Here is a 24084-nt window from a genome sequence, read left to right as displayed (position 1 = left end):
TCCTCCAAATCAAGACCTGACTCTACTGGGTTGATGGTTTTAGTTGTACAAACTTGTATATGTCCTATTTCTAAACAAGCTTATATAGGCCACTAAGGTTGAATGTGTAGCATTTATGTAAACGTGCATTACCTTATGTTTTGGCAGTTCTTGTTGGAAATTGTTCTGGAAGAAGCAGACAGGGTGTCATTTCACACCAGTGCCTCTCCTTTAAAGCTGAATGAATGTGTCTACCACCCATTTTTTCCACCGCCATACTTGAGCTCAGGTTTAGTACTGGTTTCCTGCTGTTACGCCGTGATTTATATGCACAGAGGCATTCGCCCCGTATACAATACTGCACAAAAAACATTCAGTCAGTATGATAGTTGTTTTTTAAAGTCAACACTGAGCAGGAGTATTAGGGTCATACCTTAACACTTCTTGACCATTCTGGTGTTAAAAAAAAGGATAAAACACACAGCTAGAAACCAGAACTGAGAGATTTCCTGTTGACAAGCTGTTACCCACGTTTCGCCTTCCAGGGAGTAATCGACTGTGGCAGTTAGGCATTACCATGTACACACAGTTCATCAAGGTAATGAGTGGGTATACAGTACAGTGGGAGGAAAACTTCAGCGACATTATTGAGGCTTTACCACATTTTCATGCCTAATGAATAAAAGTAAGAACAGATTACAATCTGCAGTCAGTGAACAGAGAAGCAAAGTGTTACTGCACATCCATCCATCATCTTCATAAGCACATATTCACATCGAGTTGCAGGGGAGTAGGAGTCTATCGCAACAAAGCTCTCAATAAGGTAAGCATAGGGTTACATACCGTACTTTGAGAACTGCAATTGTTACATATTTATCTCTTATTGAATTATCTCGTATTACTGTGATATTCGAAAATAATATTTACCTTTTAGCATCCCAACTGCATGTCCATTTCATAACAACATCGGGGTTTAACACCACATCATTTGAAAACATATTTTTCTTACATTTGACTGATGTACATCATTTCCGGATACAATTATAAGTAAAGGTTCCTTTACACGAAAGTAACAGTAGTCCAAAAAAAAAACCTGAATAAAACTCCACTTTGATTACTTATGGTATTTGAAAAGCTGATACAAATTGACTAAATAAGGTCTCCTTGAGTTGATAAAACCCAATAGATATACAAACCCTGTTTCCATATGAGTTGGGAAATTGTGTTAGATGTAAATATAAACGGAATACAATGATTTGCTAATCATTTTCAACCCATATTCAGTTGAATATGCTACAAAGACAACATATTTGATGTTCAAACTGATAAACATTTTTTTTTGCAAATAATCATCAACTTTAGAATTTGATGCCAGCAACACGTGACAAAGAAGTTGGGAAAGGTTGCAATAAATACTGATAAACTTGAGGAATGCTCATCAAACACTTATATGGAACATCCCACAGATGTACAGGCTAATTGGGAACAGTTGGGTGCCATGATTGGGTACAAACACAGCTTCAATTAAATGCTAAGTAATTCACAAACAAGGATGGGGCGAGGGTCACAACTTTGTAAGCAAATTGTCGAACAGTTTTAGAACAACATTTCTCAACGAGCTATTGCAAGGAATTTAAGGATTTTACCATCCACGGTCCGTAAAATCATCAAAAAGTTCAGACAATCTGGAGAAATAATGCACGTAAGCGATGACATTACGGAATTTTGATCCCTTAGGCGGTACTGCCTCAAAAACCGACATCAGTGTGTAAAGGATATCACCACATGGGCTCAGGGAACACTTCATAAAACCACTGTCAGTAACTACAGTTGGTCGCTACATCTGTAAGTGCAAGTTAAAACTCTACTATGTCAAGCCAAACCCATTCATCAACAGCACCCAGAAACGCCGCCCGCTTCGCTGGGCCCGAGTTCATCTAAGATGGACTGATGCAAAGTGGAAAGGTGTTCTGTGGTCTGACGATTCCACATTTAAAATTATATTTGGAAACTGTGGACGTGGTGTCCTCCGGAACAAAGAGGAAAATAACCATCCGGATTGTTATAGGCGCAAAGTTGAAAAGCCAGCATCTGTGATGGTATGGGGGTGTATTAGTTCCCAAGGCATGGGTAACTTACACATCTGTGAAGGCACCATTAATGCTGAATGGTCCATACAGGTTTTGGAGCAACATATGTTGTCATCCAAGCATCGTTATCATGGACACCCCTGCTTATTTCAGCAAGACAAGTGTTACAACAGCCTGGCTTCGTAGTAAAAGAGTGCGGGTACTTTCCTGGCCCGCCTGCAGTCCAGACCTGTCTCCCATCGAAAATGTGTGGTGCATTATGAAGCGTAAAATTCAACAGCGGAGACCCCGGACTGTTGAACGACTCACGCTCTACATAAAACAAGAATGGGAACGAATTCCACTTTCAAAGCTTCAACAATTAGTTTCCTCAGTTCTCAAACGTTTATTGAGTGTTGTTAAAAGAAAAGGTCATATAATATGGGTTAAAAAGGATTTGCAAATCATTGTATTCGGTTTATATTTACATCTAACACAATTTCCCAACTCTTATGGAAAAGGGGTTTGTACTATAGACATTCCACTATAATTGTTAGTTCGCACCAAACCTTACATGCATACCGTATTTTTCGGACTATAAGTCGCAGTTTTTTTCATAGTTCGGCCGGGGGTGCGACTTATACTCAGGAGCGACTTATGTGTGAAATTATTAACACATTACCGTAAAATATCAAATAATATTATTTAGCTCATTCACGTAAGAAGCTAGACATATAACATTTCATCGGATTTAGCAATTAGGAGTGACAGATTGTTTGGTAAACCTATAGCATTTTCTATATGTTATAGATATTTGAATGACTCTAACCATAAAATGTTACGTCAACATACCAGGCACCTTCTCAGTTGGTTATTTATGCGTTATATAACGTACACTTATTCAGCCTGTTGTTCACTATTCTTTATTTATTTTAAATTGCCTTTCAAATGTTTATTCTTGGTGTTGGGTTTTATCAAATAAATTTCCCCAAAAAATCGTTTTTATACTGCAGTGCGACTTATATATGTTTTTTTTTCTTCTTTATTATGCATTTTCGGCAGGTGCGACTTATACTCCGGAGCGACTTATACTTCGAAAAATGCGGTACATAGAAACACACTCACCGCAGAAAAACACATAGTTTTGGTCATAAACACACATTCCCCATTAGGCCTTTTTTCCACCAAGGGTTCATGAACTTTAGTTCTTGGAAATAAAGGCTCCTGTAGAGGTTTGGGGTTTGTGTTTATCCCGCATTTCACAGTTTAGAGTAGTTTATACAAATCAGACGGATGATGTATAGATGAGTGATTTCTACACTGATACAATGTAAATAAACATATTAGGTAATTTTTCTTTTACCAAAGTGTAAGTAAATTAAATACAATGTAATAAAATACAAAACAATATGAGATAAGTAGGTCGTACCCCAAGGTAAATATTAATTCTTGAGGGTCAGGAAATTTATTTGTGATCCATTTCAGCTGTAAATAACAATATATAAATAATAAATGTCAGTATCTTTCTCATTGCACAACACAAACATATCAAGTTTAATTTTATTTTTTTAGCATTAGCATTCGGTTCACTCGTGTTGAGACAAATAACCACACTAATGGTGTATCAATGACTACTTTTACAGCCTTTACCAAAATAAATAGTGAATATTTGATGCGATTTACATTCGTTCCACTTTGTCCTTGCATACACATTTATCCATCAAACAATGAGGTCGGAGTCCCAGTGAGCAGCTCGCCTTGCCACTTTGAAGTCCGGCTGAATAATTTATATTTCTCTGTATATACATTCAAAAGAGTCTGTCCACCTCTCGTAGCTTTAAGTTTGTAAAAATGAATAAACAGCATGAAACTGCATACTAGTTTTAAGGTTACGGCTAAGTAAAAACACTGCAAGATAGTTCCACTGATCAGCGTTCTTCAGCACAAAAATGCCCCACAAAAGTTACTGCCAGTCAATGTAACTTCTGTTCTTCCTTTTCTCTGTTGTTAAGAATGTAAATGCATAAGAAATAAACAAGTTGTCCTCTCATATTGTCATGGCGGCTGAAACTTTAAATACAAAATTTTGGAAACGCCCCAAATGTGTTCAACCAATCAGCATTTGACAGCACAGTCTGCTTCTCTGAGATTCTTGGGGAACTTCTGAAAGTCCCACATCACTACTCGGATTACAATTACAAATAGTTCCTGTAGAACTAAATCTACCCCCGGTGGAAAAAGACCTAATGTGTTAATTGCAAAGTCTATTAGCATGGAAGAATTAGCGACACACATTCTACCAAAACAGCTTTTATCACTGGAGCTTTGGTTGGACACTTGGCGCGAAAACAATGGAAAACTGTTTACCTCATTTCCTGTAGCCAATACTATTGGTGGGCCAAAAAACTACCAGCCTCTCTTCGATGTACAGTACGTAGTTCAAAACAATGAAATTGTGAAAATGCCGTTATGCCGCTTTATGGAAGGATTTTAATGTAATAGCGCTAAACTTCATGCAGAAATTGAACAGCATTAACCGTCACTCTGCCTTAGCTTGTGGGCAGCTAGCTTGCCTTAATCGACTTTTTACCGAATGACTGCCGTGCTAATTTAGCAGTAGTCGCAGTGCTAGCTTATTTATTTTCGAGGTTGTTATAATTATGTTTTGTCCTGAAAACACTAGATGTGCATCAAAGTCTTTTAATGAACATAAACATATTGTGTCTGAACTTTGAATTGATACTGTTTTAAATTAATCCATCCATCCATCCATCTTCTTCCGCTTATCCGAGGTCGGGTCGCGGGGGCAGCAGCCTAAGCAGGGAAGCCCAGACTTCCCTCTCCCCAGCCACTTCGTCTAGCTCTTCCCGGGGGATCCTGAGGCGTTCTCAGGCCAGCCGGGAGACATAGTCTTCCCAACATGTCCTGGGTCTTCCCCGTGGCCTCCTACCGGTCGGGCGTGCCCTAAACACCACCCTAGGGAAGCGTTCGGGTGGCATCCTGACCAGATGCCCGAACCACCTCATCTGGCTCCTCTCTATGTGGAGGAGCAGTGGCTTTACTTTGAGCTCCTCCCGGATGACAGAGCTTCTCACCCGATCTCTAAGGGAGAGCCCCGCCACACGTCGGAGGAAACTAATTTCGGCCGCTTGTACCCGTGATCTTGTCCTTTTGGTCATGACCCAAAGCTCATGACCATAGGTGAGGATGGGAACGTAGATCGACAGGTAAATTGAGAGCTTTGCCTTCCAGCTCAGCTCCTTCTTCACCACAACGGATCGGTACAACGTCCGCATTACTGAAGACGCCGCACCGATCCGCCTGTCGATCTCACGATCCACTCTTCCCCTACTCGTGAACAAGACTCCTAGGTACTTGAACTCCTCCACTTGGGGCAGGGTCTCCTCCCCCACCCGGGGATGGCACTGTTTTAAATTAAGAAGATTCTTGATTTAAAGAGTTAATTATTTTAATATTTGCACTAAAAAGTATTGAACCATTAGTTTGCCCTGTATATGACCCCCTCGTAGATGTTTCAAAGAAGACAAATATAATCATCGTTGGTCATCCATCATACACTACACATGAAGTAAATACATTATTTAAACCACAAGATCAGGAGGATGTTGTGCATGCCAATAACAGTAACTTCATCATGACATGCTGTAGACATTGACCAGATGGGTGAGATGGATGAATGGAGGAAACTGTACAAGTTTTTGGGTTGGATCATGTAACACTCACAGACTCAGTCAGATGCTAGCTGTAAACAGCCAGCCAGCCATGGCCTAGTTTGATGAAAGTGTCTCACTTGAATGGATTACTTGCCTCCTTTACAACCAGTCAGTGCAACCTCCTCAAGCCTCTCTGTTTGTACTTGTGACCACAGCAATGTACACATCCATTTCCCCCCGTCAGTGGGTTCTGGAAAATAGACTTTGGAGGAGCAGGGACGTGTAATCAGGAGGGTCACGCTTGAGATACTTTTGGCGAGCTTGCACAACATCCAGGCTATTTAACCCTGACCCATCACCCTGTAAGGCCCTCCCAAGCATACACTCAAAGCCCAAGCTCACAGATTAATGTTGCATGAAACATCATCCCTGGGCCGGTCCACTGTGGAGCTCCTCACTGCTGTTAACATTAATGGGATGGAGACAGTGGGGAAAAAATCCTTAGATTCGCTTATTATGACAGGTAAAGTGCATTGTGACTGAACATGTGCAAACAAATGTGTGCCTCTGGTTTAGTAATTATCCCTGTAGCGTTCTATAATAGTTTTGTCATTATGATTACAAATCCTGACTCACTTCCCCCTTTTCCCAACCATATGTTATGAAGACATAGCAGGGTCCAATAACCATTGTGATTGAATTACCTGTGATCATCGATTTGAAACAGTGTTCCACGTACCAAACGTTATTGAATCGCGAGCTAAATACCAAATTGTTCATCTAATAGATTAATATTAATCAGTTACTGCAAATATGGAGGTAATTTTGGTCCACAATGAATTTCTCTAACGATGGATGCAAAGAAGAATGCACTAATTTGCATCCTAATAAGTGTTTGATTGTTTTGTATTAATAGTGAGATAAATTTACCTTCACCTCTGCACAGCTTTTTAGCATAATGTTCATGTTCCATCTCACTGCATTTCCCAACCCTATTTGCAGAGCAGCTCCTTTAACTCCTTCACTACTCAGCAGTAATAGACACAGTGAGAATGCTATTAGTACTTTGCTAATTGTTCAACATCATGCATAGAGAATTAAGCTTCCCTGCAATTGATTTCCCAAAGGCCGTGGATTAGATCATAAACAGGCAGACCCTCTGTTGTGCAGAAACAAAAGTTGCTAATGCATTAGGCATAACAACCTCATATATATATATATATATATATATATATATATATATATATATATATATATATATATATATGTATATATATATATATATATATATATATATATATATGTATATATATATATATATATATCCATCCATCCATCCATTTTCTACCGCTTATTCCCTTTTGGGTGGCGGGGTACTCCCTGGACAAGTATTTATATCAATATGTGTGTGTGTGTGTGTGTGTGTGTGTGTATATATATGTGTGTGTATATATATACACACACATACACATATTGATATAAATACTTGTCCAGGGTGTACCCCGCCCTCCGCCCGATTGTAGCTGAGATAGGCGCCAGCGCCCCCCGCGACCCCAAAAGGGAATAAGCGGTAGAAAATGGATGGGATGGATGGATATATATATACATACACACATATATATATATATATATATATATATATATATATATATATATATATATATATATATATATATATATATATATATATATATATATATATTTATAGGCCAAATATTTGGACACACCTCTCATTCAATGTGTTTTCTTTATTTTTATTTTCATGACTATTTACATTGTAGATTGTCACTGAAGGCATCAAAGCTATGAATGACAACATGTGGAGTTATGTACTTAACTGAAAACATGTTTTATATTCCACTCTTTGCTCTGATTACTTTTTTGCACACTCTTGGTATTCTCTCGATGAGCTTTGAGAGGTAGTCACCTAAAATGGTTTTAACTTCACAGGTGTGCTTGCTCATCGAGAGAATGCCAAGAGTGTGCAAAGCAGTATTCAGAGCAAAGGGCGGTTATTTTGAAGACACAAAAATATAAAACATGTTTTCAGCTATTTCACCTTTTTTGTTAAGTACATAACTCCACATGTGTTCATTCATAGTTTTGATGCCTTCAATCTACAATGTAAATAGTCATGAAAATAGAGAAAACTCATTGAATGAGGAGAAGGTGTGTCCAAACTTTTGGCCTGTACTGTATGTATATATATATATATATATATATATATATATATATATATATATATACATATATATATCTTTTATATACATGCAGTATGTATGTATGTTTGTTTGTCTATGTGTACAAACCCCGTTTCCATATGAGTTGGGAAATTGTGTTAGATGTAAATATAAACGTAATACAATGATTTGCTAATAATTTTCAACCTATATTCAGTTGAATATGCTACAAAGATAATATATAAGATGTTCAAACTGATAAAAAAAATTTTTTTGCAAAAAATCATTAACTTTAGGATTTGATGCCAGCAACACGTGACAAAGAAGTTGGGAAAGGTGGCAATAAGTTCTGATAAAGTTGAGGAATGCTCATCAAACACCTATTTGAAACATCCCACAGGTGTGCAGGCTAATTGGTAACGGTTGGGTGCCGTGATTGGGTATAAACACAGCTTCCCAAAAAATGCTCAGTCTTTCACAAGAAAGGATGGGGCGAGGTACACCCCTTTGTCCACAACTGCGTGAGAAAATAGTCAAACAGTTTAAGAACAACGTTTCTCAAAGTACAATTGCAAGAAATTCAGAGATTTCAACATCTACGGTCCATAATATCATCATAAGGTTCAGAGAATCTGGAGAAATCACTTCACGTAAGCGGCATGGCCGGAAAGCAACATTGATTACCTGTGACTTTCTATCCCTCAGATGGCACTGTATCAAAAACCGACTTCAATCTCTAAAGGATTTGTCCACATGGCTCAGGAACACTTCAGAAAAACACTGTCACTAAATACAGTTCGTCGCTACATCTGTAAGAACAAGTTAAAAATCTACTATGCGAAGCGAAAGCCATTTATCAACAACATCCAGAAACGCCGCCGGCTTCTCTGGGCCCAAGATCATCTAATATGGACTGATGCAAAGTGGAAAAGTGTTCCATTGGCTGACGAGTCCACATTTTAAATTGTTTTTGGAAATATTCGACATCGTGTGATCTGGACCAAAGGGAAATCGAACCATCCAGACTGTTATCGGCGCAAAGTTCAAAAGCCAGCATCTGTGATTGTATGGGGGTGCAATAGTGCCCAAGGCATGGGTAACTTACACATCTGTGGAGGCACTATTAATGCTGAAAGGTACATACAGGTTTTGGAACAACATATGCTGCCATCTGAGCGCCGTCTTTTTGATGGACGCCCCGCTTATTTCAGCAAAACAATGCCAAGCCACATTCAGCATGTGTTACAACAGCGTGGCTTCGTAAAAAAGAGTGCGGGCACTTTCCTGGCCCGCCTGCAGTCCAGACCTGTTTCCCATCGAAAATGTGTGGCGCATTATGAACCTTAAAATACGACAGCGGAGACCCCGTACTGTTGAACGACTGAATCTCTACATAAAACAAGAATGGGAACGAATTCCACTTTCAAAGCTTCAACAATTAGTTTCCTCAGTTCCCAAACGTTTATCGAGTGTTGTTAAAAGAAAAGGTGATGTAACACAGTGGTGAACATGCCCTTTCCCAACTACTTTGGCACGTGTTGCAGCCATGAAATTCTAAGTTTATTATTATTTACAAAAAAATAAATAAAGTTTATGAGTTTGAACATCAAATATCTGGTCTTTGTCGTGCATTCATTTGAATATGGGTTGAAAAGGATTTGCAAATCATTGTATTCCGTTTATATTTACATCTAACACAATTTCCCAACTCATATGGAAACAGGGTTTGTATATACTCCAACCTTTTGGTCAACTTTTCTCTGCCTTTATACTACATTTGCCTTCAACTTCCCCCATCACTTCTTAGGGGTTGCTCTGAGCTTTACCGCATTCCCATGGTGGAGTACAAAGTCGACAGTGAAGGTACACCCTGCGAGTACAAGACACCCTTCAGAAGGAACACCACCTGGCATAGGGTGCCAGCAGCTGCTGGAGCTCCTTTGTCCCGAGGATCACCTACTCAAGGACCAGATCGCCTCCAGTGCCAGCAGATTCTGCAGCAGCATCAGGCCGCTATCCCACGCAGCACATCCTTTGATAGGAAGTTACCAGACGGAGCCAGGTACAGTCAATGTCCAGTTATCTCTGCTATGTTCCTTATATATATATATATATATATATATATATATATATATTATATATATATATATATATATATTACATATATATATATATATATATATATATATATATATATATATATATATATATACCATGTGTATGGTTAAGTGTTGCATCTTGAGACATTGAAGGTTTTTGATTCACAAGTTGGATGATGCATTTGATGATGTACATAGTTGTAATTTTGTCCATATGTAATCCATCCATCATCTTCCGCTTATCCGAGGTCGGGTCGCGGGGGCAGCAGCCTAAGCAGGGAAGCCCAGACTTCCCTCTCCCCAGCCACTTCGTCTAGCTCTTCCCGGGGGATCCCGAGGCGTTCCCAGGCCAGCCGGGAGACATAGTCTTCCCAACGTGTCCTGGGTCTTCCCCGTGGCCTCCTACCGGTTGGACGTGCCCTAAACACCTCCCTAGGGAGGCCTTCGGGTGGCATCCTGACCAGATGCCCGAGCCACCTCATCTGGCTCCTCTCCATTTGGAGGAGCAGCGGCTTTACTTTGAGTTCCTCCTGGATGGCAGAGCTTCTCACCCTATCTCCAAGGGAGAACCCCGCCACCCGGCGGAGGAAACTCATTTCAGCCGCTTGTACCCGTGATCTTATCCTTTCAGTCATGACCCAAAGCTCATGACCATAGGTGAGGATGGGAACGTAGATCGACCGGTAAATTGAGAGCTTTGCCTTCCGGCTCAGCTCCTTCTTCACCACAACGGATCGATACAACGTCCGCATTACTGAAGACACCGCACCGATCCGCCTGTCGATCTCACGATCCACTCTTCCCTCATTCGTGAACAAGACTCCTAGGTACTTGAACTCCTCCACTTGGGGCAGGGTCTCCTCCCCAACCCGGAGATGGCATTCCACCCTTTTTGCGGGCGAGAACCATGGACTCTAATCTAATTTAACCATTATAACCAATGTAAAATGTAGACCCACAGAATATGACGTAGGGCTGCACAATTTGGCAAAAATGTGAATCTACAATGTTTTGTTTTTTACACGCATATTTTCTAGTTTGTCAGAGTTACACCTTTGCTCAGTGGCCTAGTGGTTAGAGTGAGTTGTGGCCAGGGTGAGTTGACCCCACTGGGCTCGCCGGGTCGTAGAGCAAAAGAAGAAAGTGTCAACCTCTATGTTAGGGAGGGCGCAATGTGAGTCTTTGTGTAAAATGGTAGCTTTTTTGGACCTTTGTGATTACCAATTTACAGTATATTTAAAAAAAATTAGCACATGACAGTACAAATCGGGATGGATTTTGTTTTGAGCATCCCTAATGTGAAAATATTTTTACATCATTTTCAGTGATTATTCTTATTTCTTCTTTGCTTTTATTGCTTTTCTGTGTAAAAAAAGCAGAGAAAAAGACAAGGCATCTCAAAAAGTTTCTGACACTGACTGAACTAAGATCTCACAAGGTCGTGTTGTGGAATATGCTGATCAATAAAAATGTAATTTTAAACTGTAACATGGGTCAAACAAGAAATCTCACAGATGTTGTTTTAAACTGTAACATGGGTCAAACAAGAAATCTCACTTGTTTGACTAAACTTTATTTTGAAAAATGATGACCGTTTAGCCTGTTTTGGGATGGCATCATCAAAACAATAAAAGCAAGCAATAAGCTCAAAGCATAGTCGAGGGATTTAAAGGAAATAAACCAAAGTGACCTAATTGCTTTTAGTTAAACACCATAACCCCAAAGATGTAATCCATTGAGGTGTATCTTTGAACTCTCAACCTTTTTAGATTCATGAAAAAAAGTATACAATGCTTTTGTTTTTATATTTGCATAAATATAAATGAAGCCTTTTAGTCCAATGAATTTAGTGCTTTTCTTTCATCCCTCTTTGATGAAAGAGTCCCGCTCTGTTTTTAGACGGTCTCTTTTGGACATCTCCATCCAGCCATGTAAAGCACTGATTTGTTCATCCTCTTGAAACCCCTACAGTCATGATAACCTTTCCACAGTGTCACAATGACCCCCTGTGGTTTTGCCTGCTCTCACTGTACTGGGACAACGACCGCCTCCTCTGCTTAATCAGAGTTCCTGTCAGTGGGAGCACTCCATTTTTCAATTCTTTCTTTCTCTGAATGTATGCCTCCTACTCCACGCTCTCTGCGCATCGCTGGAGAGGAGGTGATGGGGACACTGACACAAATCAGCTCCTCTCATCCAATTACTGCAAAAACAAAGAGTGTGTTTTACTCTATATGAGGAAGTCCAGGGGGAGTAGTGACAGAGGAGAAATATCGCAAAATAAATATAGGAATTAAATCAAAATAGAAATCGATCGATAAAAAAGTGCACCTCTGCAAATTAAAAACAAAACAGTTTTTATTTCATGTTGACATGGAGCAGATATATTTTTTACATTACATCAATATACTGTATATCCAAAATCCAGGTTATGATATATTGCACCTTCTGTGCAGACCACTGCGCCTTTTGTCGTGCATTTCAATACCGCTTTTCTTAATTAGGGTGAGCTGGAGCTTATCCAGCCGACTTTGGGCGTGAGGTGGGTACACCTTGAGCTAGTAACCACACAATTGCACATATTGTACAGACAAGTAGACATACCGGTACTCATATTCACGACTATAGGCAATTTGGAATTCCAGGTCAATTAGAATGCCAATTATTATTTTTCTAAGACATATCTTTTAATTCTCAGCATTGGTCAGATCTAGTCCGAACTAAGATCATAAGCATGAACTGATAAAGCCTGCTCGGATGAGAGCTGAAACGTCTTTGACTGAAGAGCCCAGTTGTGATCAATTGACTAACCTGAGCATACAATGACCAAGATTAATTAGAACGTCTATAGACACATGTATTTTAAGTACTTAACCAAGGGCAAACTTATAATCAATATGTGTAAACTATATTATATTATTGACTCAAACTAAAATGCATTGCAAAGAGTGTTACTTGAACATTTAGCCACAGAGGTGTTGTCTGATTGAATATTTCCTTTGTAGGGGAACTGCACTTTTTTGGAATTTTGCCCGTCGTTCACAATACTTTTGAAAGACATGACAACATATTCTAAATATTAAATTAGCAAAAATAAAAAGTTGAATAAAAGTGAATAAATGGGAGCTCCAAAATTCCACCCATTAAATTCGATAAATAACGATTCAAAAAGCGCCAACAATGCTCAATTTAGATTTTGTGGCTTTGTTATTGACCAAGTATTAATGATATTGTTAGTTTAAGCGCTTACACGGACAAACTATTTATAGCGGCGACGTAATCACTCCATGTCTCCCTATGTTTACATCATAGTGTGGTCGGCTGCTTTCTTTCTTCCCGGCTTCCTGTAAGTTTATTCGTGATCATAAATCATGAATCTCACCTGGATATGAGACATCTGGGAAGGTAATCTAACAAGTTGGGACACTTTGACAGCCAATTTAGGACCTGGAATGGGGCAGGTCGACACAAAAAGCTATTTTTCCAAAATTAAAGAAAAAGTGCAATTCCCCTTTAATTTTTCACCCAACTCTCCTCCCAACTTTGATTTAGACTTAATTTTTTTCACTTTCAAACTCATGTTATGACAATGTCTACTATATTTGTTTAACCTTTCTGTCTGCAGAATGATGCAGGACATGGAGAATCCCCAGGTTACTTCCTGTAACAAGGGAGAACAGCATTACAGAAGCTCACCTAGTAATCAATCCTCCTCCAGTGATCCAGGACCCTGTGGCAGCAGCTCCTGGTCCCAACAGCCTGGATATGATGGGTGTGTGGTAGTTTATTCTTAAAAGGATTATGAAGGCAGACACTGTAAATTCAGTCTACATTAGTAATTAAGGACAGGGACATGGGTTATGTTTGACTCTCTATCCATTCAATATTTCCTTGACATTTCCCTGATTGTGTGCATTAAATGTTGCTTCTTTGACCACTGCGGCCAAGATACTGGGGAAAATGGAACATGATGATCAAACATACACTGAAAAGTCAAGATAGCAATTGTTTTGCCCATTGATATTGTGTTGTGACAAACTGGCCAAAGTAGGCTCGATTTAGTTTGATCACTTATATGTATTACTACTTTTTTTTTTTTAAATAATCCCTTTCTATGAAAGAGAAATCATCAATTAGGTTTTAAAGCCTTTTGGCCAAAAGTTTTTTTTTGTAATACCCTTTTCTGCCTCGGTTCTCAGAACACACTCACAATGAAACAACAAACCATTCTACAGAATTACTGACTGTAGCTGAAATTTGGCCAACAAAGCTAGACAGGGCTATGTCTGGTTTGAAAATGATTTCAATGAAATAAATATTTCCAAAATGTACAATTTGGATAAGACTTTGAGGTTTATTGACATCACTTATCATTGTTTGCTGGAAATTGTGTAGTGTACAATACTTGGCCCTAACAGCTTTCACCCTGAGACTGGCGAAAGAGCAGAATACACCAGAGACCAATATCTGTCTATCAAAGGTTACTGACCATGACAATAAGGTTTGCTCTGGTATTCTTCTGTCAGCACTCTCAAACGTGCCTTAAACTTTGCAAGGATCCATATCGCTGCGGTCTGTCAAAGCCGACATCATGCAGAAAAGAACAAGACCTATTGACTAGACCAGGGTTTGTCAACCCAAAATTTTAAAAGAGTCATATTTGACCAAAATTAATCTGCAAGTTATCTCAGAGGGTGAGAAAACTTCAGGAAGTTACCGGTAGTGAATGGCCAAAGATATAGATGTGTGTGAACAAGTTAAAGGAAACTGCAGGCTGTATGGATTTATTACAATCTTTGCAAGCTGGGTATCGTTTGCTGTGGTCTATAATGGCACACAAACAACTATCAGAAATGCAGCCTATATTACATACAGATAATGTGCCATGAGACATGCAAATATAAATTAAATACACAGAGGACATAAGTAAAGGAAATTAAATGAGGTATAATGATGCAATATGTACATCCAGCTAGCCGAAATAGCATTTTGGCATCGATTAGCTTGCAGTCATGCAGTGACCAAGTATGCCTGAATAGCACTCCACACATGTCAATAACATCAGCAAAGCTAATCCTTGTGCATTCACATACAGCATAAAAAGTTTGGTGGACAAAATGAGACGAAGGAGTTTGAGTTTGAGTTTATTTCGAACGTGGCATTAAACACGTCTTTCTGTGGCAATGTTGGAGAAAGTTGTACATGTAAACCAACTACGGTGAGTTCAAGGACCGCCAAAATTAGTAGGACAAAACTCTCATCATTGAAGCATGTTTAATATAAACAGTGGAATTTGTAACAATTAGGGAGGTTTGTGTCATGACCTGCTCAGTGGCCTAGTGGTTAGAGTGTCATCCTGAGATAGGTAGGTCGTGAGTTCAAATCCCGGCCGTGTCATACCAAAGACTATAAAAATGGGACCCTTTACCTCCCTGCATGGCACTCAGCATTAAGGGTTGGAATTGGGGGTTAAATCACCATAAATGATTCCCGGGCGTGGCACTGCTGCTGCCCACTGTCCCCCTCACCTCCTAGGAGGTGATCAAGGGTGATGTGTCAAATGCAGAGAATAATTTTGCCACATCTAGTATGTGTGTGACAATCATTGGTACTTTAACTTTACTTTAACTTTACTTTTTAAAGTACTTTAACTTTAACTTTGTCCTCCAACAGGAAACCATATTAAAACAAAAAATATATTTTTCCCCACCTTTTTTCATTTTCATACATTTAAAAAAGCCCCAAGGAGCCGCTAAGGTGGCGCGAGAGAGCCACATACGGCTCTAGAGCTGTGGGTTGCCGAACCCCGGAATAGACCATAGATCTTCAACTACAGTCGCTTTGAAAGTTTAGGCACTCAGACCTCCACCTAGAAGATAGAACCCTTATTATCTCTAGCAACTTCCATTAGAAGCAAGTTGGAAAAATGATATCCTCTTTTTCTCAAAAGCAAGCTACTTTCTGGAAAGCTAAGTCACCTAAATAGTCTTTAGTGTGCTTCTCGAGTATTTTAGCCATAGTGATTACACGCTAATTGCCTTCGATCTGCGGAAAAATCTATCTTTTCTCCTTGTGGAATACACTTCTCAACATGTCCTTGCTCATAATTTCTCTACAGATGTCCCTCTCCAATCCTCCATGAGCATGCAGGAGACATCCAAGGGGGTGATGGAGACATCCACAGGGAGAGAGAGCCCACACTGGAGAGGACCAGGTCGGCCGGTGAGTCCTTCATCCCACCCCATTAAACAGGATGTAATCTCTACAGATTTCATTTTTATATACGCCTGTGTGTACTCCTTGATGACCTGCAGAGGCCAAGTGGCACATCCCATGCACTAAGATTCTGAACCCATTGAAGCAGCGAGAAGGAAGCAAAGACTCACCCAACAGGCTTTCTAGGGTAAAAGTTCAAATGTTTCTTTTGATTTAATATTAGTGGACAAGATTTTTGGACAATGCATCCTTTCACCTCTTATCAGACTCAAAAGTGAATGTGAGCATGTCCTTGATTAGAGGCTTTGCAACGGCTCTATTTTGCTGGCCACCCTCATGTTGTCCCCTCAAGCTTTACATTCATTACTTTCTCCTCATCAGCTTGTTCACAGGTGTGCCATCTTATCACTTTTTTTTCAATGTCTCACTCTTCGCTCAGACACATTTTTCCAGAAGCTTGAATACATTCAACACCTCAGCCTTTCTATCTGCAGTGTATTTTCTTCAAACTCAGTCCCTTGTTCCTTCTTTGCGTTTTACGTCGATGCCAATAGCAGATGCATTAACGGCATCCAAGGCTTTCATTTGGTGTCATATCAACAAAAGATGAACATTTAAACCATTTTCTTCGCATTGTGCATTGTGCACCTAATACACAGGGCTTATTATTCAAAATAAGTGTAGCTCTTTTTGATAAAATGTGATGTGAATTTAATTCGCCGCCATTACTTTACAATTGCCTTAACAAGCATGCTGAAGAAAATATGATGGGTGACGATTTTGGTTTAAAATGCTCACATGAACAGTTACATTTATATTTTCGATCTGTTTGCTTCCTGATAGACTGGTCTGCCACATTATCTATTAATTTAACATTTCAATAATTATACCCACTTGACATCCATTGTAGCCAATCACCGTGGAAGCGTTGTCGCTACATCTCTCCCATCCAAAGGCAAAACCCAGTAACTCAATTTTGGTCAAAACTGAGCTGATAATAATGTTGGAGTTCCTAGGTGATATGCTTTCCATTAGTGTATGCGATATTGTAATTTGTTCTGTAAGTAAGCTGTTACGTGCATGGCAGGACCTAGCAACTAACACATAACCGCGTAGAACAACAGAAAAACCTAGTAACGCAGAATGGGGCCCACCCGAGATTGTGATATAATATCTGGAGAAAGGGCACACGTTCATGAGAGCAGATTCAATCCATTGCTCAATCGGCAAGAAAATGAAAGCTCAAGAAAACATCTATACGTTTGATGACTTTGTAGATCTTTGTGAGACAGCATCAAGATACATTGGTTTTCCTTTGTTTTCTCAAAATCAGCTAGAAGTGAGTTACTAGGTTTTGCCTTTGGACTGAAGATCTGCGGTCCCTTCTCAAGGTTTCTTATTTTTCCTTAGCTGGGGTCTTTTGAGTTTTTTCTTGACCAAATGTTGGTTTAGATCAGGGGATGTTGTCGTGAGTTTTTAAAGCACTTTGAGATTAATTGATTGATTGACATTTGACTTGTACAAATAAATAAGTGGGGTGACTGTGTGGGTCTGAGTTGAGAGGTGGTGTTGACAACATTACTACAAACTGTGATTCTCAGGGCATTCAATCGATCACAACTGGACTGTCCAGTTTGTCTTAAAAGATGTTTCTCCTCTCATCAGAGCAGGCGTAATCAGTTCATATTCATAGACCTAGGTTGGTCAGATCTAGTGTAGATGCTTATGCAGGGAGGGTGTGCACAGGCAAGGATGGTTTCACCCTATTGTGGTGAAAAAACGACTGTTTAGATGCAAACGAGCAACCCCTCTGGCATCTTAACAGTTGTTTTTTCACTTCAACAAGCCCGTCCTCCTCCTGTTGGAGGGTAAATAGTTTGAGCTTTGGCAACAGCATCTAGACTAGATCTGACCAATTTAAGTCTATGACCATGAACCATTAAAGCCTGCTCAGATGAGAGGCAAAATGTCTGTTAAGACAAACTGAACAGTCCAGTTGCGATGGATTGAATGTCCGGAGAATAGAGTGACCCTGCTGAATGGGAACATCCATTGACATACTGTACCAAACTATGACTTCTTACTGCGAGCAAAGTTCTTTAAAGGAGGTTGGTGACAAATGTAACCTCCTATTTGGTACCAGTTAACACCTGTATGATTTTTTGCAGTGGCTGTTTGACCTTGTCTGATACACCTTTCTGTTTCTCTCATTGTCCTAGATGGGCGATAAGAACTCAAGCCACTCGAGTAGCAACACTCTGTCAAGCAATGCCTCTAGCAACAGTGATGATAAGCACTTTGGCTCAGGAGACTTGATGGACCCAGAGATGTTGGGTCTTACTTACATCAAAGGGGCCTCCACGGACAGTGGCATCGACACCAATCCTTGCATGGTCCCGGGGACTCGGGTATTGATACAGAGCAGGATGGGGGAGCAGGGTAATGCCTGGGTATCAGAGCACCACGAGGACATGCCATCAGAAGAGGATCACGGAAAACCATACCTGCCGCAGGGTTACGCTTCAGCATTAATGGCCAGCAACGTGACAGATGGCAGCATCGGAGACTTGAGCGAGATCTCTTCACACTCAAGGTATCACACATGCCGTGAACCGTATTTAAGATGATTATTTTTAGGGCTGGCTTCCCTTGTTTTCTTGCACCATGTGTTTCTATGCATATGGTAACCAAACATTACAAAGCAATGCACAGCAAGTGAGTCCTAAGCATCTCTATACTTTTCTTGACCATGAGAAGTACATAAAGGGACAAAATGATAGCCTAAACATAATGGCAATCAATTCAAAGCCATTGAAAGGGGTGTTCGACAAGGTTTTGAACTATCTCCTGATCTACAGTGAAATGATCTTATGCAACATCAATCATTAAGATGGTATAAAAGTTGGAGGAAATAATGTTAACAACCTCAGACATGCAGATGACACTGTGCTATTGGGAGACTGAAGAAAAACTACAAAACATCCTGAACAAAGTAGTAGCCCACAGTGAAGCAACAAAACCGAATGCATGACAGTTTCCAAGAAACCACCTCCACCTGCATGTAACATCACATGCAACAACAAGGTTATAAAACAAGTGGATCAATTGGAATACATCGGCGTCGCAGTAACTTCTGATGGTAGATGTGAAAAAGAGATAAACAGATTGCCACGTCAAAAGACAGTTTTAAAAACAATTAGTCTTATATTTAAAAATAGAAACATCTCAATTGACTCCAAACTCAGTCCTCAAAACGTATGTATGTTGTGTCCTACTTTACTGCTGAGAATGCCAGACTTTAAATAATCAAAAACTGAGAAAATTAGAGGCAACTTAAATGTGGTTCTTCAGAAAAATACTCCAAATATCATGGCTTAAAGGGGAACATTATCACCAGACCTATGTAAGTGTCACAATATATACCTTAATGTTGCAGAAAAAAGACCATATGTCTTTTTAACCGATTTCTGAACTCTAATAGGGTGAATTTGGCGATTTAAACGCCTTTCAATTGTTCGCTGTCGGAGCAATGACCTTTCACCTGTGACGTTACAACGGGAAGCAATCCGCCATTTTGTCAAAACACATTACACACCCCAAGTCAAATCAGCTCTGTTATTTTCCGTTTTTGCGACTGTTTTCCGTACCTTGGAGACATTATGCCTCGTCGGTGTGTTGTCGGAGGGTGTAACAACACGATCAGGGACAGATTCAAGTTGTTTTACGTGGAGTGTGCATCGATTAGCACGGTATGCTAATCGATGTTAACATGCTATTTAGACTAGCTGTATGTACATATTGCATCAATATGCCTCATTTGTAGCTATATTTGCATCCAGCCTTTCCCTCCACCCACATTTAATGCCAAACAAAAAAACCAATCGAGGGATTCAAGTTGCACCGGTGTCAAAAGATGCGAAAGTCCCTCGTTTGTTCTGCACATTTTACCGACGATTGCGATGCTACCACAGAGATGTGTGGATATCCTGCGACACTCAAAGCAGATGCATTTCCAACGATAAAGTCAACGAAATCACAAAGGTGAGTTTTGTTGCTGTTATTGACTTATGTGCTAATCAGACATTTGGTCACGGCATGACTGCCAGCTAATCGATGTTAACATGTTATTTAGGCTAGCTGTATGTACATTTGTAGCTATATTTGCATCCAGCCTTTACCCCCACCCACATTTAATGCCAAACAAACACTTACCAATCGACGGATTTAAGTTGCTCCAGTGGTCAAAAGATGCAATCGTTGGTTAGAATGCGATCGCGGAATTCGTCCGCGTTCTTTGTCCGTCGTAATATGGCTCTATAGCTTCAGTTTCTTCTTAAATTTCATTTTCGCTATCTGCCTCCACACTCCAACCATCCGTTTCAATACATGCGTAATCTGTTGAATCGCTTAAGCCGCTGAAATCCGAGTCTGAAACCGAGCTAATGTCGCTATATCTTTCAGTTCTATCTGCCATGTTTGTTTGTATTGGCGTCACGCAGTGACGTCACAGGAATATGGACGGCTGGATTTACAGATAGCGAAAATCAGGCACTTTAAAGCCTTTTTTTCGGGATATTCCATGATGGGTAAAATTTTGAAAAAAACTTCGAAAAATGAAATAAGCCGCTGGGAACTGATTTTTATTGGTTTTAACCCTTCTGAAATTGTGATAATGTTCCCCTTTGTAAAGAAAAGTAATAAAGAGATATTGGCAAGCGCAAAAATATGATGATCGCTCATTGCAACGATTCAAAATAGGTAGCTGGAATTCCTCGGACATATCAATCGAAAATACGGCTTAGAAAAACTGATGTTTACAGGAAAAGTAGTAAGAAAGAAAGCTCCAGGTCAACAATGAACAACATATATCAACACCCTAAGAAATGTTATCGGAAATATCAATAATATAGAACTCATACATATAACGGACAAAAGAGATAAATAATATAGAACTCATACATATAACGAACAACAGAGAAGACTGGAGAGCCCTGTTCATGGATGCCTGTAAACAGACCTGATACCCCATGATAATTATGAAATATAATGGCAGGGTGCCTGATCTCAGCTGTGCAATAACTTTGGACTTCTTGTTTTACCAAATTGTGAGTGAAAATTTTATTCGGCACTTGCTTGCTAAAATTGAGTGGTAGTTCATAGTCACATTTTTCAGGGCAGTATATAGACAACCATTCACACTCACAATCCCACTTTTGGACAATTTTGAGTCACCAATTAGCCAAAGATGCAGGTTTTTTGACAGCGGGAGGAACCCTGACGGTATGCACGAGGAGAACAATCAAACGACACACAGAAATGCTGAGGGGGAGTTTCTGTTGATTTACTGACTGTTAGGCCAATATGCTAACCACTAGACATGTCTCTGAATTCTCTCATGCGCTCCAACTTACATTTGGAAGAAAATACAGTCAAGGAGTAGTTATACAGCATAGCAGTAGAGATCTAATAAACCATTTGACAATGAAATTTAAGTCAGTTTGTTCGAATTAACTCAGAGGTACCATTTTCATATGTCAAGTTTTGTTACTGAGCATAAATATTTAAAATATGAACATAACTATGACCTAGCATTACAAAATTGTATACGTTTATTATGCCATTGATTGCCAGGGCATCATGGCACCTTGTGGAGCGTTACTTTTAGCATAATTGTTGCATCATTGCTGTTCTATGGTGAGATTTTTCCGACAGACTTTCCATACTGGTCAAAGTCCATATCCACACGAACACGGATACTTTCAAAAATGCAAATTTTTCCCACTCTGGTGCAAAAAAAAGACATCCACACAAATGGAGTAGTAAAACAATCTTTATCCACATAAAAAAACACATTCACTATTTTGTCCAATTCAAAAGCGTGACAAAGCTACCACAGCTGACCTAACTGCTCAATCAATGTATTGAGATATCAGATGTACAATAAAATCAGTACACATTACTTTGAACAAACACAGTACAGTCCACCAAGTCAAATGCATTGACTTAAAAATACATGGCGAATAAATCTGTTTCTATTTTGGATTCTGACTTACACAGAGTACAAAAACCCAAATTTATGTTTTTATTTTATTTTTTATTGCGTATTGTAGGGCGCCCACAAGCATGTCCATCACCACACACAAAAAAATGACAGTCAAAGGTCAATTTCCTTGTGTTATCTTGGTAAATGAGGTTTAAACATGATATAATATTGCACATTACTTATGACACAAGCCAAAAAGCCCCTTTTTACCTTTCCACACACAAACCTGAGTTTTCCAAGTGCTTTGCTTTTAAGGAAAGAAAACCAGCTGTATGTTTTTGCATGTGGAGAAGAGAACAACATTCATATACTTGTATGGGTTTTTAAAATATCCGCATTTGTATTGAAATTGCCTCAAAGTAAGATATCACAGGCAAAGGAGGAACAAGTACAGGAAAAACATTTATTTGATATTTTTCCTCTGTCTCTGAGCATTTACTTGGCTCCATTGTGGGGGTTTTCCAGTCATTTTTGTCACATTATTGATTTTCCCACTGGGATAAAACACACTCGATTCATTGGTTTATGCCAGTGGTTCTCAACTTTTTTTCAGTGATGTACCCCCTGTGAACATTTTTTTTTATTTAAGTACCCCCCTAATCAGAGCAAAGCATTTTTGGTTGAAAAAAAGAGATAAAGAAGTAAAATACAGCACTATGTCATCAGTTTCTGATTTATTAAATTGTATAACAGTGCAAAATATTGCTCTTTTGTAGTGGTCATTCTTGAATTATTTGGAAAAAAAGATAAAAAATAAACAAGTGATTCAATTATAAATAAATATTTCTACACATAGAAGTAATCATCAACTTAAAGTGCCCTCTTTGGGGATTGTAATAGAGATCCATCTGGATTCATGAATTTAATTCCCCAAAAAATTTCACAAAACAAGAAATCTTTAACATCAATATTTGTGGAACATGTCCACAAAAAATCTAGCTGTCAACACGGAATATTGCATTGTTGCATTTATTTTCACAGTTTATGAACTTACATTCATATTTTGTTGAAGTATTATTCAATAAATATATTTATAAAGGATTTTAGAATTTTTGCTATTTTTAGAATATTTAAAAAAAAATCTCACGTACCCCTTGCCATACCTTCAAGTACCCCCAGGGGTACGCATACCCCCATTTGAGAACCACTGGTTTATGGTTTGCAGCACAACCCAATGTTATATTTACAGTTTTATATGGTACATTGATTGGTTCATTTCGTTAACACATGCACAAAGGAATATTTTCTGGGTATGCTTGAACTTTTCACCCGGTCGTGCTCTCTTACCCTCAACCCTCAACCTAACTCATCCAGCTGTGTCGGCACTTCTGAATGGAGCATGTTGTCAGGCTGTAGCAACATGGGGGGTCTTCATCACATTCCCATCCAAGTGCCCCTCACCAGTCTGGTGGCCATCTGGGAACAAAGAATGTGTGAAGAAGTCTTGGTCCACAACCGAATGGTCACAGTCTCCATGGAATAGAAAAAACGGTCTTATTTGTTTATGCCATGCATTATTATGTCCATACAATTTGCTCAAATCAATGGACCTTGTTGGAACTCTTACAAAAAGGGGCTATGCCATCACCCAGACCACCCTGATGCTTCCCATCATTTTCATGTAATTGTTTTTGACACCAGTGTCATTTACACCAAGAGTGCAGCAGCAGGAGTACATTTAGCAGGGTGTGGCCCAGATGGTCATGAATATGTAAGTGGGGCATGGAGTGCTGCCAAGTCATGCCAACTTTGAGTGTTAAGTTGACCAGAAGACTCTGATCAACCCTTTAAATCCTATACTCAGTACAACAGATGTCTTTTTTA

The 24084-nt window shown here is 39.4% G+C and overlaps 1 protein-coding gene across 1 annotated transcript in view; it reads left to right on the top strand.

The window, feature by feature from the left end:
• Positions 1-24084, top strand: part of LOC133559178 (signal-induced proliferation-associated 1-like protein 2) — a 211782-nt gene that overhangs the window by 147557 nt on the left and 40141 nt on the right. Inside the window, 5 exon segments of the mRNA XM_061910660.1 lie at positions 9710-9964; positions 13627-13773; positions 16120-16223; positions 16316-16404; positions 18437-18810. Of these exon segments, the coding sequence (XP_061766644.1) occupies positions 9710-9964; positions 13627-13773; positions 16120-16223; positions 16316-16404; positions 18437-18810 (969 nt within the window).

Source organism: Nerophis ophidion, linkage group LG09 (assembly GCF_033978795.1).
Source record: "Nerophis ophidion isolate RoL-2023_Sa linkage group LG09, RoL_Noph_v1.0, whole genome shotgun sequence".
NCBI lineage: Eukaryota > Metazoa > Chordata > Actinopteri > Syngnathiformes > Syngnathidae > Nerophis > Nerophis ophidion.
Note: the sequence above shows the minus strand (reverse complement) of the source record. Positions and strands in the feature narration are given on the sequence as shown.